The 13,724-nt window shown below is 47.2% G+C and overlaps 1 protein-coding gene across 1 annotated transcript; it reads left to right on the top strand.

The window, feature by feature from the left end:
• Positions 1 to 642: 642 nt before the first annotated feature.
• Positions 643 to 13,444, top strand: LOC116970425 (pepsin A-like). The gene is made up of 9 exons (XM_033017071.1): positions 643 to 701; positions 2,356 to 2,518; positions 4,773 to 4,894; positions 6,453 to 6,567; positions 8,238 to 8,437; positions 9,219 to 9,338; positions 10,727 to 10,871; positions 12,423 to 12,521; positions 13,298 to 13,444. Exons 1-9 carry the CDS (start codon positions 643 to 645, stop codon positions 13,442 to 13,444), a joined length of 1,170 nt encoding a protein of 389 aa, XP_032872962.1.
• Positions 13,445 to 13,724: the final 280 nt, after the last annotated feature.

Here is a 13,724-nt window from a genome sequence, read left to right as displayed (position 1 = left end):
CCGAAGGTAGACTCAAAAAGCAGGAGCAACTCAGCGGGACAGGCAGCATCTCTGGAGCGAAGGAATGGGTGATGTTTCGGGTCGAGACCCTTCTTTAGACTCGACCCGAAACGTCATCCATTCCTTCGCTCCAGAGATGTTGCCTGTCCCGCTGAGTTACTCCAGCTTTTTGTGTCTATCTTCGGTTTAAACCAGCATCTGCAGTTCCTTCTCACACATCCCATTTACTAGTTCCACGCATTAAGTCTGTAGTCCTCTGGACAAGAGATTTGAACATTCACATTGGCCGAACCGTTTAAGAATACATCCAACTTATCTGCCAATGCATATGTAAAAATTCCATGTCATTGTTTTTCGCCACAGTTTTTTAATCCAATTTCTGATTGTGTTATCTTTCATAAACCTTATCTTTAATTGCACACCACTTAACCTACTTACAAACCAACTTGTATCATTCACATTGAGGACTGTCCTTAATAAGAGAGATTATATTCGAGATAAAGGAATCACGAGGACTTTACTATTGACTCTCCTCATGTTGAATGATGGAATCTGTGTCCATGTGGCATGGGTTCCTATGGTATAAATATCGTGGCTCAGAAGCCAGACCTCAGATTCCGCAAAGAGTCCAGCTGATTCAACATGAAGTCGCTGATCTTAGCTCTCGTTTGCCTGCAGCTCTCTGATGCTCTGATGTACAGGTAGGACAATCTTAACCCTGAATGGGAGATGGAACAGAATCCAGGTTTATCAGGATGATGCCTGGATTAGGGCAGCATTGCATTAGTGCTAGAGCTACTGCCTTGCAGCACCAGAGACCCGGGTTTGACCCTGACCACGGGTGCTTGTCTCCCCGCTTTTCTCCCCGTGACCTGCGTGGGTTTTCTCCGAGATCTCCGGTTTCCTCCGGCGTAGACTGGATAGACTCGGCTTGTACTCGCTAGAATTTAGAAGATTGAGGGGGAATCTTACAGAAACTTACAAAATTCTTAAGGGGTTGGACAGGCCAGATGCAGGAAGATTGTTCCCGATGTTGGGGGAAGTCCAGAACAAGGGGTCACAGTTTAAGGATAAGGGGGAAGTCATTTAGGACTGAGATGAGAAAAACATTTTTCACACAGAAAGTGGTGAATCTGTGAAATTCTCTTCCACAGAAGGTAGTTGAGGCCAGTTCATTGGCTATATTTAAGAGGGAGTTAGATGTGGCCCTTGTGGCTAAAGGGATCAGGGGTATGGAGAGAAGGCAGGTACAGGATACTGAGTCTGGATGATCAGCCAAGATCATATTGAATGGAGGTGCAGGCTCGAAGAGCCGAATGGCCTACTCCTGCAGCTATTTTCTATGTTCTATGTACAGGTTTTCAGGTTAATTGGCTTGGGATAAAATTAAAATAAATTGTCCCTAGTGTGTGTAGGGTAGTGTTAATGTGCAAGGATCGCTGGTCAGTGTGGGCTCGATGGGCCGAAGGGACTGTTTCCGCACCTTATTAACAAGGATGACAAGATATTAATTCATTAGGAAATATGCTCTGCATGGATCGCATGTGACATCATGACAAGCGAGCCATTCGCAGAGTACAGATACATGATAATGGGAATAACGTTTAGATAAGGACTGAGACCAGGAAAAACCTTTTCACCCAGAGAGTTGTGAATCTGTGGAATTCTCCTCCACAGAAGGCAGTGGAGGCCAATTCACTGGGTGTTTTCAAGAGAGAGTTAGATTTAGCTCTTGGGGCTAACGGAATCAAGGGATATGGGGAAAAGCAGGAACGGGGTACTGATTGTGGATGATCGGCCATGATCACATTGATGGCGTGCTGCTCAATGGTCTGAATGGCCTCCTCCTGCACCTATGTTTCTATGTTTTCTATGAGGGAAGAGTCAAGAGTATTTTATTGTCATGTGTCCCAGATAGGACAATGAAATTCTTACTTGCTGCAGCACAACACAATATGTAATCGTAATAAATAATATAACAAAAACTCAGAAAGAAAAGAACAAATAATAACAGTGCAATAATAATAGTCTATTGTAGTTCATAGCTTATGAGGTTGTAGCGTTTAATAACCTGATGGCTGTGAGGAAGAAGCTGGTCCTGAACCTGGCTGTTACAGATTTCAGGCTCCTGTACCTTCTTCCCGATGACAACGGAGAGATGAGTGTGTGGCCAGGATGGTGTGGGTCGTTGATGATGCTGGCTGCCTTTTTGAGGCAGCGACTGCGATTGATCCCTTCGTCGGTGGGGAGGTCAGAGCCGGTGATGGACTGGCCAGTGGTCACAACTTTCTGCAGTAAACACGATGAAGTCTGGGTGTGGGAATAACATTTCCGACTTTCTTCCCGCATTCACAGGGTTCCCTTGACTAAGGGGAAATCTGCCCGGGATACTCTTCGGGAGCAGGGATTACTGGACGACTTCCTGAGGGAACATTATTCCGATCCCTGCGCAAAGTTTGATGGTCTCACCGGTGTGGCATCCCTGTCATCTACAGAACCAATGATCAACTTCCTGGACGTAAGTTATTCCCGACTGTTATAAGTGGAAGTGTGATGGAAAAGGCACACATACTTACAGCCCAGTGGGATGAATATTGATTTCTCTAACTTCAAGTAATCCCTGCACTCCCCCTCTCTCCATTCCTCCCCCACCCAAGTCACACCAGCTTCTCGTTCTCACCCAGCAAACAGCTAACAATCCTTTATCACCGTTAGTTTTTTGCATATCTTTCATTCATTTGTTCTATATCTCTCCACATCACCGTCTATAATCCCTCGTTTCCCTTTCCCCTGACTCCCAGTCTGAAGAAGGGTCTCAGCCCGAAACGTCACCCATTCCTCTCCAGAGATGCTGCCTGACCCGCTGAGTTACTCCAGCATTTTTGTGCCTATCCGGTGTAAACCAGCATCTGCAGTTCCTTCCTACACTGTACCCTTTTCCTCTCTGCAGAGAGTTGCGGAAGCAGCCAGGACCATCACGCACAAACCGACCTCCCTTCCATTGACTCCATCTGCATCTCACGCTGCCTCGGCAAGGCCAGCAGCATCATCAAGGACCAGACTCACTCCCTCTTCTCCCCTCTCCCATCCGGCAAAGAGGTACAGAAGTGTGAAGATGCACACCTCCAGATTCAGGGACAGTTTGATTCTTCCCAGATGATTTCAGGCAACTGAACCGTCCTCTCACCAACTAGAGAGTGGTCCTGACCTCCCATCTACCTCACTGGAGACCTTTGGACTATCTTTAATTGGACCTGACTTTATCTTGCACTGAATGTTATACCCTCTATCCGGTATCTGTCCAATAGACAATAGACAATAGACAATAGGTGTAGGAGTAGGCCATTCGGCCCTTCGAGCCAGCACCGCCATTCAATGTGATCATGGCTGATCATCCCCAATCAGTACCCCGTTCCTGCCTTCTCCCCATATCCCCTGACTCCGCTATCTTTAAGAGCCCTATCTAGCTCTCTCTTGAAAGCATCCAGAGAACCGGCCTCCACCGCCCTTTGAGGCAGAGAATTCCACACTCACAACTCTCTGTGAGAAAAAGTGTTTCCTCGTCTCCGTTCTAAATGGCTTACTCCTTATTCTTAAACTGTGTGGCCCCTGGTTCTGGACTCCCCCAACATCGGGAACATGTTTCCTGCCTCTAGCGTGTCCAAGCCCTTAATAATCATTGACCACTGTGTAAACATGTTTAGTCATAGAGTCCTACAGCATGGAAACAGGCCATTCGGCCCAACTTGCCCACGCCGACCAACAATAGTCTTTTCACTGAAGATAGACACAAAAAGCTCAGCGGGACAGGCAGCGTTTTGTTTCTATCTTCGGTTTAAACCAACATCTGCAGTCCCTTCTTTCACAGAAGTCTTTTCACTGACTGGAAAGCACAAATATCTAATCACTGTACCTCGGTACATGTGACAATAATAAATTAAACATGTCTCCTGTTAGCACCCTTTAGTTTCCTGTTCCTCTCTAGTCCTTTATCCACCCATCTGCTGATCCCCCCCTCACCTGTATCCACCTATCGCTCGTCAGGCTTTGACTTGCCCCCACCTCTCTTTTCCAGCTTCCTCCTCCCCACTCCAATCAGTCTGAAGAAGGGTCCCGACCTGAAACGTCACCTATCCCCATTTTCCAGAGATGCTGCCTGACCCGCTGAGTAATGGCCCTGTCCCACTTAGGAAACCTGAACGGAAATCTCTGGAGACTTTGTGCCCCACCCAAGGTTTCCTTGCGGTTCCCGGAGGTTCCCGGAGGTTTTTGTCAGTCTCCCTACCTGCTTCCACTACCTGCAACCTCCGGCAACCACCTGCAACCTCCGGGAACCGCACGGAAACCTTGGGTGGGGCGCAAAGTCTCCAGAGGTTTCCGTACAGGTTTCCTAAGTGGGACAGGGGCATTACTCCAGCATTTTGTATTCTACACAAGATTCCAGCATCTGCTTTTGAGTCTAAAGCCGCACTTTATAAAGACATAAAGTGTGTACAGACTTCGGATGCTGTCTGTGTGGAGTTTGCACGTTTTCACAGTTTCCTCCCGTTGCACCGGTTTCCTCCCACATCCCAAAGATGTGCGGGTTTGTAGATGAATCGGCCCTCTGTGAAATTGCCCCTAGTGCGTAGGGAGTGGACGAGAAAATGGGATGGTGTGGGATCGCTGGTCAGCGCGGACTCATTGGGTTGATGCACAGACTCTGAAAGGCCCATGCTGACTTTCCATGTTGTAAATCTGAACTAAATATTATTTGTGTTTTTTACCGACAGCTGTCTTATTATGGAACAATCAGCATTGGTAATCCTCCACAAAGCTTCACCGTCATCTTTGACACTGGCTCATCCAACCTCTGGGTCCCCTCTGTCTATTGCAGCGATGCTCCCTGCAGTAAGTCAACGTTCCCTCCCCTTGGATGTATTTGAAGTTTTACTCGTATCCTGCGATTCCTTACGGTGGCGTAGCGGTAGAGTTGCTGCCTAACAGCGCTTGCAGCGCCAGAGACCAGGGTTCGATCCCGACTACGGGTGCTGTCTGTACGGAGTTTGTACGTTCACCCCGTGACCTGCGTGGGTTTTCTCCAAGGTCTTTGGTTTCCCTCCACACCCCAAAGATGTACAGGTTTTTTAGATTAATTGGCTTGGAATAAATGTAAATTGTCCCTAGTGTATGTTGGATAGCGTTGGTGTGTGGGGATCGCTGGTCGGCGCGGACTCGGTGGGCCGAAGGGCCTGTTTCTGCGCTGTATCTCAAAACTAAATAGACAATAGGTGCAGGAGTAGGCCATTCGGCCCTTCGAGCCAGCACTGCCATTCAAAGTGATCATGGCTGATCATCCCACAATCAGTACCCCGTTCCTGCCTTCTCCCCATATCCCCTGACTCCGCTATCTTTAAGAGCCCCATCTAGCTCTCTCTTGAAGGTATCCAGAGAATCAGCCTCCACCTCCCTCTGAGGCAGAGAATTTCACAGACTCACAACTCTCAGACTCACAACTCACAACTAAACTAATTCCTTCTGTAATTCCTTACACTAGCTCCGCCAAGGGCTGCTGGATCTCCTGGCTGCTAAACATTCTAATTCCCCTTCCCATTCCCACATTGACCTTTCAATCCTGGGCCACCTCCACTGTCAGAGTGAAGTCACACACAAACTTGAGGAACAGCACCTCATATTCCACTTGGGCAACTCACAACTCAACCAAGATAGACACAAAATGCTGGAGTAACTTAGCGGGTCAGGCAGCATCTCTGGAGAAAAAGGATAGGTGATGTTTTGGGTCAGGACCCTTCTTCAGACTGTCCTGAGCCGAAACGTCACCTATCCATGTTCTCCAGAGATGCTGCCTGACCCGCTGAGTTACTCCAGCACTTTGTGTCTGCCGACTAAGAAATCCCATCGACACTAGTCCCACCTGCCCACATTTGGCCCTTTACCCTCTAAGCCTTGTACCTGCCTAAATGTCTTTTAAATATTGTTATCATGCCGGCCTCAGCGACCTCCTCTGGCAGCTCGTTCCAGCAACGATGGTGTGGTGTCAAAAATCATCTTTAATTAGAAGTGAGCTTTCAGGAAACCATTGGCAATAGACTTTGATTGAGTGCGGGTCTGTATTTTTTGTTTAGTTTAGAGATACAGCACGGAAACAGGCCCTTCGGCCTACTGTTTCCACGCCGACCAGTGATCCCCGCACATTAATATTGCCCTACACACACTGGGGCCAATTTTACATTTACACCAAGCCAATAAACCTGTAAACCTGCACGTCTTTGGAGTGTGGGAGAAAGCCGAAGATCTTGGAGAAAACGCACAGGTCGGTAGAGGCAAGTCAGGATCGAACCCGGGTCTCTGGCGCTGTGAGGCAGCAACTCTACCGTGCCGCCCATGGTGTTATGTTCTGCTGAAACCTTTTTTCAATTTAACGGAAGGAACTGATGTCTCTTTTCAGTGAGCCACACGAGATTCTACCCGTCCTCCTCCTCGACCTACCGTTCAAATAACGAGCGCGTTGCCATCCAATACGGAACTGGGAGCATGACGGGAATATTGGGATACGACACACTGAGAGTAAGTAGACTTCACTCCTCACCAGTCAAGTGTGTTTTCAGGTCACCTCTCACGCCCTCTCACCCATTTTTTAAATTTATTTTTTTATTTTTTAAAAATTTTATTTGTTACAAAAAATTTATTCAATTATTAAAAATAATATTGACACTACAATAAACCAAGCCAGATCCCACCACCATAATACAATACAAACATGTATCCATAATAAACTACTATACAACTATGTTACAATCCTTATTGAGGATACATTCAACACCCTGCGGAGCCCAGCGGTCCCGGAACTCCCTCAGGGTGCCCGTAGACAGGGCGTATTCCCTCTCTAACCCCACCCGGGCACGGACGTAACCCCGGAAAAGGGGCAGGCTGCTGGCTCGGGTAGAGCCCTCCACCTTCTGGCGCCGTGACTCGCGGATGGCCAGCTTGGCCAGGCCCAGGAGCAACCCAACCAGGACATCTTCAGCCCTACCCTCTCCCCTACGCACAGGGTGTCCAAAGATGAGGATGGTGGGTGAAAAATGCAGCCAGAAGGCAAGGACCCCCTCTCACCCTGGCCACAAACTCTTTGAATCACTTCCCTCTGGAAGGCGACTCCGGACTGTCAAAGCCACCACAGCCGGACATCAAAACAGTTTTTAATCCACGAGCAGTAGCTCAACTCAACAGCCACAAGTCTGTAGCCTCCTTGTGCTCTGGCATTTTATTTCATTCTTCATATGTGTAAATTATGATGTTTTATTTTATTATAATTTTTTTCTAAATATTTTTATTAGAAGCATATACGTCATAACCAAAACGCAATTTGTTTATCAATTACATATTAACACAGCGTCTGTTTATATATTTTTTATAGATTTTTTTGAAAGATAGAGCTAGAGAAAGAAGGGAGGGAGAAAATATTAAAAAATAAAATAGATTACTAATATCACAATTTTGGAGATAGGTCCATAGATTATAAAGTATAATTATTCATCCAATCTTGATGTTTTATTTTTAATTGTCTAATGTATATCGTGCTGTTACTTGCGAGCAAAGCACCGAGGCAAATTCCTTGTATGTGAACATATTTGGCTAATGAAATTAATTCAATTCAATTCAATTCAATTGTCACATGTACTGGCAGTGGTTTACCTTATGCCCCTGTCCCACTTAGGAAACCTGAACGGAAACCTCTGCAGACTTTGTGCCCCACCAATAAGTCTCCAGAGGTTTCCATTCAGGTTTCCTAAGTGGGACAGGGGCATTATAGATAGACACAAAACGCTGACGTAACTCCAGCGGGCCAGGGGACGTCTCTGGGGAGAAGGAACGGGTGACGTTCTGGTTTGAGACCCTTTGGTCAAACCAACGCCTCGACCCGAAACCCCGCCCGCTCCATCTCCCCAGAGACGCCGCCTGTCCCGCTGAGCGTCGCCAGCACTTTGTGCCCATCCTGGCGAGTGAGAGGTGGACAGATGGACACAAAATGCTGGAGTAACTCAGCGGGTCAGACAGCATCTCGGGAGAGAAGGAATGTGTGATGTTTCGGGTCGAGACCCTTCTCCAGACGTGTCCCACTGAGTTACTCCGGCGCTTTGAGTCTGTCTTGGGTGTAAACCAGCACCTGCAGTTCCTTCCTACAAGGTGGATACAGGATAACTCCAACTACATTCTCTTGATCTTGTTCCTTCTAGGTTTCTGACATCACCATCCGCGGCCAGGAACTGGGTTTAAGTTTGACTGAACCTGGCGGATTCTTCAACCAAGCCAAATTTGACGGTATCTTGGGCATGGGCTACCAGTCTCTCTCTGCAGAGGGCGCCACCACTGTGCTACACAACATGATCTCTCAGCAAGTTATCTCCGAGCCCCTCTTCTCCGTCTACTTGACCAGGTCAGCATCTCCCACGTAAACCTTGTCGCGCCTTCGATGACTGAACAGAGCGCCCTTAATGCCGTGGATAGACAGGGGTTGCGGGGAGAAGGCAGGAGAATGGGGCCGGGAGGGAGAGGTAGATCGGCCATGATTGAATGGTGGAGTAGACTTGATGGGCCGAATGGCCTAATTCTGCTCCTATCACCTATGACCTTATAGAAACATAGAAACATAGAAAATAGGTGCAGGAGTAGGCCATTCGGCCCTTCGAGCCTGCACCGCCATTCAATATGATCATGGCTGATCATCCAGTTTAGAAGGATGAGAGGGCATCTCATTGAAACATATAAGATTGTTAAGGGTTTGGACACGCTGGAGGCAGGAAACATGTTCCCCATGATGGGGGAGTCCAGAACCAGGGGCCACACAGTTTAAGAATAAGGAGTAAGCCATTTAGAACGGAGACGAGGAAACACTTTTTCTCACAGAGAGTGGTGAGTCTGTGGAATTCTCTGCCTCAGAGGGCGGTGGGGGCCGGTTCTCTGGATACTTTCAAGAGAGAGCTAGATAGGGCTCTTAAAGATAGCGGAGTCAGGGGATATGGGGAGAAGGCAGGAACGGGAGACTGATTGGGGATGATCAGCCATGATCACATTGAATGGCGGTGCTGGCTCGATGGGCCGAATGGCCTACTCCTGCACCTATTGTCTATTGTCTAATAAAGTATTCATTCATTCATTGATTCTTTGAGTGTTTTCGATGATTCTGGGCTATAATGATTCTAACCATTGTTTTGCAGAGTGGATGGTGAGTCAGGAAGTGAAATCATTTTTGGCGGTGTCGACCCCAGCCACTACCAAGGCTCAATCAACTGGGTACCTGTCACACATCAAGCTTACTGGCAGATCGAGATCCAAAGGTACGTGCTTGCAAATCTCTGACCAATACAATGTTGAGAGTAGCTCGCTCGCTACCCATCGGCCTTCAAAGATTAACTACATCAACCGGTGGTGCAGCGGTAGAGTTGCTGCCTCACAGCACCAGAGACCCTGGTTCAATCCTGACCACGGGTGCAGTGAAGACTTGCGAGGATGTTGCCAGAACCCGAGGGCCAGAGCTATAGAGGGAGGCTGGGCAGGCTAGGACTTTATGACTTGGAGAGCAGAAGGACAGGGGTGGCACAGTGGCACAGCGATCGAGTTGCTGCCTCACAGGGCCAGAGACCCTGGTTCGATCCTGACCACGGGTGCTGTCGGTACAGAGTTTGTACGTTCTCCCCGTGACCACGTGGGCTTCCTCCGGGTGCTCCGGTTTCCTCCCACACTCCAAAGACGTGCAGGTTTGTAGGTTAATTGCCCCCAGTGTGTAGGATAGAACTAGTGTACGGCTGATCAATGGACAGCATGGATTCAGTGGGCCGAAGGGCCTGTTTCCATGCTGCATTTCTAAACTAAATCAAACATTCTAAAACGGCATTAAAAAGACCCCTGGACAGGTACATGGATAGGAAGAATTTGGAGCAGGGGTGGGGAGCCTGCGGCCTTAAGGCTGCATGTGGACTCTTGGCCATTAAGTGCGGCCTTTTGAATGAATCCAAATTTTGTAGAACAAATCCTTTTATTTTTATTAATATGTTTTAGTTTGTCTTTTATTATTTTTATTTTAATCTTAAAATGAACGTATTTAAAATACCAAAGAGTAAAAAAAGATGCAACAAAATAATCCTCCCCAACTGACGGCCACAACTAAAACATTAGTAAGTCACGAGGGGTGTTTTAACAAACAATGTACATTTTGAAGTATATCTAATTGAAGTTTCTTGGATGCGGCCTCATTAGATTACAGCTAACTTAATGCGGTCTTCCGACATGAAAATGTTCCCCGCCCCTCATTTAGAGGGATATGGGCTAAATAAGGGCAAGTGGGACTAGCGTAGATTTGGCATCTTGGTCGGCAGGGACCAGTTGGGTCGAGGATCCTGTACCTCATGACTCCATGTTTAAGAAGAAACTGCAGATGCTGGGAAATCGAAGGTAGACTAAAGTGCTGGAGAAACTCAGCGGGTGCAGCAGCATCGATGGAGCGAAGGAAATAGGCAACGTTTCGGCCTGAAACCCTTCTGGAAATAGGCAACGTTTCGGGCCGAAACCCGGAAGGGTTTCGTCCCGAAACGTTACCTATTTCCTTCGCTCCATAGATGCTGCTGCACCCGCTGAGTTTCTCCAGCACTTTTGTCTACCTCACGACTCCATAATCTGGAAGGGTTTGACAGTTGTTGACCAAGTCAATGTGTGTTTCTTCCCTCAGAGTGACTGTCAACGGGCAGGTGGTGGCTTGCAGTGAGGGTTGCCCCGCCATTATAGATACCGGCACCTCCCTACTTGTTGGACCCACCAACGCCATCACCAACATCCAACAGGCAGTCGGAGCCACACCTGGTTCCTATGGCCAGGTACCATTCACCTGTACTCACCTGTACTCACCTGTACTCACCTGCTCCGTTTAATGTGTTATACAATCACCACCATGTTCTCTCCATTCAACTCAATTAGTTTAGATGTTTAGTGTAGCGTGCTTTGGTTTACTTCCGATTAGTTTAGTAGAGTTCTGTTTACATTAGTTTAGTTTAGTATGGTTTGGATTAGTTTAGCATAGTTTAAGAAAGAACTGCAGATGCTGGAAGAATCGAAGGTAGACAAAAATGCAGGAGAAACTCAGCGGGTGAGGCAGCATCTATGGAGCGAAGGAATAGGCGACGTTTCGTGTCGAGACCTAGAAGCATCTATGGAGCGAAGGAATAGGTGACGTTTCGTGTCGAGATTCGGAAGGGTCTCGACACGAAACATCACCTATTCCTTCGCTCCATAGATGCTGCCTCAGGTCACCTATTCCTTCATTCCATAGATGCTGCCTCACCCTCTGAGTTTCTCCAGCATTTTTGTCTACCTTAGTATAGTTCAGATTAGTTTAGCACAGTTTAGTATAATTTAATTTACATTAGCATAGTATATATTAGTTTAGTTTAGCATATTTTAGCATTGTGTAAATTTGTTTAGATTAGTTTAAGATAGCTTATTTTTGATTAGATTAGTATAATATAGATTAGTTTAGATTAGTAATAGTTTAGTATTGTTCAGTTTAGTTTAGTGCAGATTAATTTTCTATAGTTTAGATGAGTTTAGTTTCGATGTTTAGATTAGATTAGTATAGATTAGTTTAAATTAGATTTGTTTGGTTTAGTATAGCATAGTTTGAGTTTAGCCTAGTTTAGGCGAGTTGAGTTGAGTTGAGTTTAGATTAGATTAGTTTAGTTTATATAGTTTACTTGAGTTTAGATCAGTTTAGTTTCTTAAGAGTTAGGTTTTCTAGTTTTTAGTTGACTTTCCTCAGACATGACCAAGTGCGATCGTTTCGCTGAACACCTTCGCTCAGTCCGCCTTGGCCGACGTGATCTCCCAGTGGCCAAACACTTTAACTCCCCCTCCCATTCCCACACTGACATTTCTGTCCTGGGCCTCCTCCACTGTCAGAGTGAGGCCCAGCGCAAATTGGAGGAGCAGCACCTCATACTTCCATTGGGCAGCTTACAGCCCAGCGGTATGAACATTGACTTCTCTAACTTCATGTCTGCCTTGCTTTCCCTCTCTCTCTCCATCCCTCCCCCACCCTAGTCATCGTACTAGTTTCATTGTCGTCATGTTGAGTTTCACTGTCTGTGCAACTCGTTATCACCTTCCCCACAGCCAACAATGGACCATTGTGGGCTCCACGTTTTCCCTGATCATCGTTGCTGTCTTTGATTTGTCCTTTTCACACCTTTGATTCATTTTTCCTTTGTACCCTTTTCATACCTCTCATTTCCCTCTCCCCTGACTCTCAGTCTAAAGAAGGGTCTCGACCCGAAACGTCACCTCTTCTTTCCCTCTCGAGATGCTGCCTGACCCGCTGAGTTACCCCAGCTTTTTGTGTCTGTGAACTGAATAATGTTGCCCTTGTCTTTCAGTACAACATAAACTGCAATGATCTCAGCAGCATGCCTGATGTGGTCTTCACCATCAATGGAAACGATTTTACTCTTCCTGCTACTGCCTACGCACTCAAGGTACGTCATTGGACTCTGTATGGTATTCGTTGCTTTTTCTCGGATTACTTAAATGTGTTCATAAATATGTTTACGGGTTCATAAATTCTAGGCGCAGAACAGGCCCATCAAGTCCACCCTGCCATCCAATCATGGCTGATCTATCTCTCCCTCTCAACCCCTTTCTCCCCATAACCCCTGACACCCGCACTAATCAACAATCTGTCAGCCTCCGCCTTAAAAATGTTCACTGACTTGGCTTCCACAGCCGTCTGTGGCAATGAATTCACCACCCTCTGGCTAAAAACATTCCTCCTCGTCTCCTTTCTCCATCTCCTGCTGTACCGGGCACTCTAGGCGTAGACCGTGGACTGTTGCTAATTGCTTTCCATCTCACGGGGCAAGGGGGACCCAGCGTGGGGGGGGGGGGGGGGGGGGACAGCCGAGAGGGCGGGGAGGGGGGGTGCGGAGGATGAAAGGACCTGGCATGGGATACTTTGAAACTTTGTCAGCGCCCTTTATGTAGCGACTCTTTGCATACCTTGAGGAAGCAAAACAAAGTATATCACTGTGACTTGGCACATGTGATAATAAAATATTCACTCATTCACTCACTCACTCACTCACTCACTCACTCACTCACTCACTCACTCACTCACTCACTCACTCACTCACTCACTCACTCACTCACTCACTCACTCACTCACTCACTCACTCACTCACTCACTCACTCACTCACTCACTCACTCATCCATTCACTCATTGAGTGATTCATTCATTTATTTATTCTCCTCCAGTCCACCTACAACTACCAGGTTAGCTGCATGAGCGGATTTGGTGACACCGGCTCCAACCTCTGGATTCTGGGCGACGTCTTCATCGGCGAGTACTACTCCATCTTCGACCGTGGAAACAACCGCGTGGGTCTGGCCAAGGCCGTTTAACTCTCCCGTCCACCACCCACCCCCATTGAAGATCCAGCCCCATTCAAGTTGACTGAAGCCATCTCGCGATCCCCAGAGTCGCAACTCTCACCACGCCACCCAGTAGCAAAGATCAAGATGTCACTCTCGGATGTCCTATACTGAAGATACTCTACTGACAGCTTCGAGTTCAGCGGCGATTTTCTCCAAGGTTGGGAAAATTGAAGGGAAAAAGGAAGATAAAAGTGGAAGAAATGATGTCGTCTGGATGGGATCTTAACACAGCCATGAATGAATGTTG

Source organism: Amblyraja radiata, unplaced genomic scaffold (assembly GCF_010909765.2).
Source record: "Amblyraja radiata isolate CabotCenter1 unplaced genomic scaffold, sAmbRad1.1.pri scaffold_868_ctg1, whole genome shotgun sequence".
NCBI classification, from domain to species: Eukaryota; Metazoa; Chordata; class Chondrichthyes; order Rajiformes; family Rajidae; genus Amblyraja; species Amblyraja radiata.
The sequence above is the reverse complement of the archived record's forward strand: the minus strand, read 5'-3'. Positions and strand labels throughout refer to the sequence as shown.

What these genes read in the sequence shown, in the direction of transcription:
- LOC116970425 (XM_033017071.1), top strand. Translation starts at nt 643, where the DNA reads ATGAAGTCGCTGATCTTAGCTCTCGTTTGCCTGCAGCTCTCTGATGCT. An exon ending in TTCTCCGTCTACTTGACCAG is followed by an intron (nt 8,438 to 9,218) that starts GTCAGCATCTCC and finishes ATTGTTTTGCAG; the next exon opens with AGTGGATGGTGAGTCAGGAA. An exon ending in CACCTGGTTCCTATGGCCAG is followed by an intron (nt 10,872 to 12,422) that starts GTACCATTCACC and finishes CTTGTCTTTCAG; the next exon opens with TACAACATAAACTGCAATGA.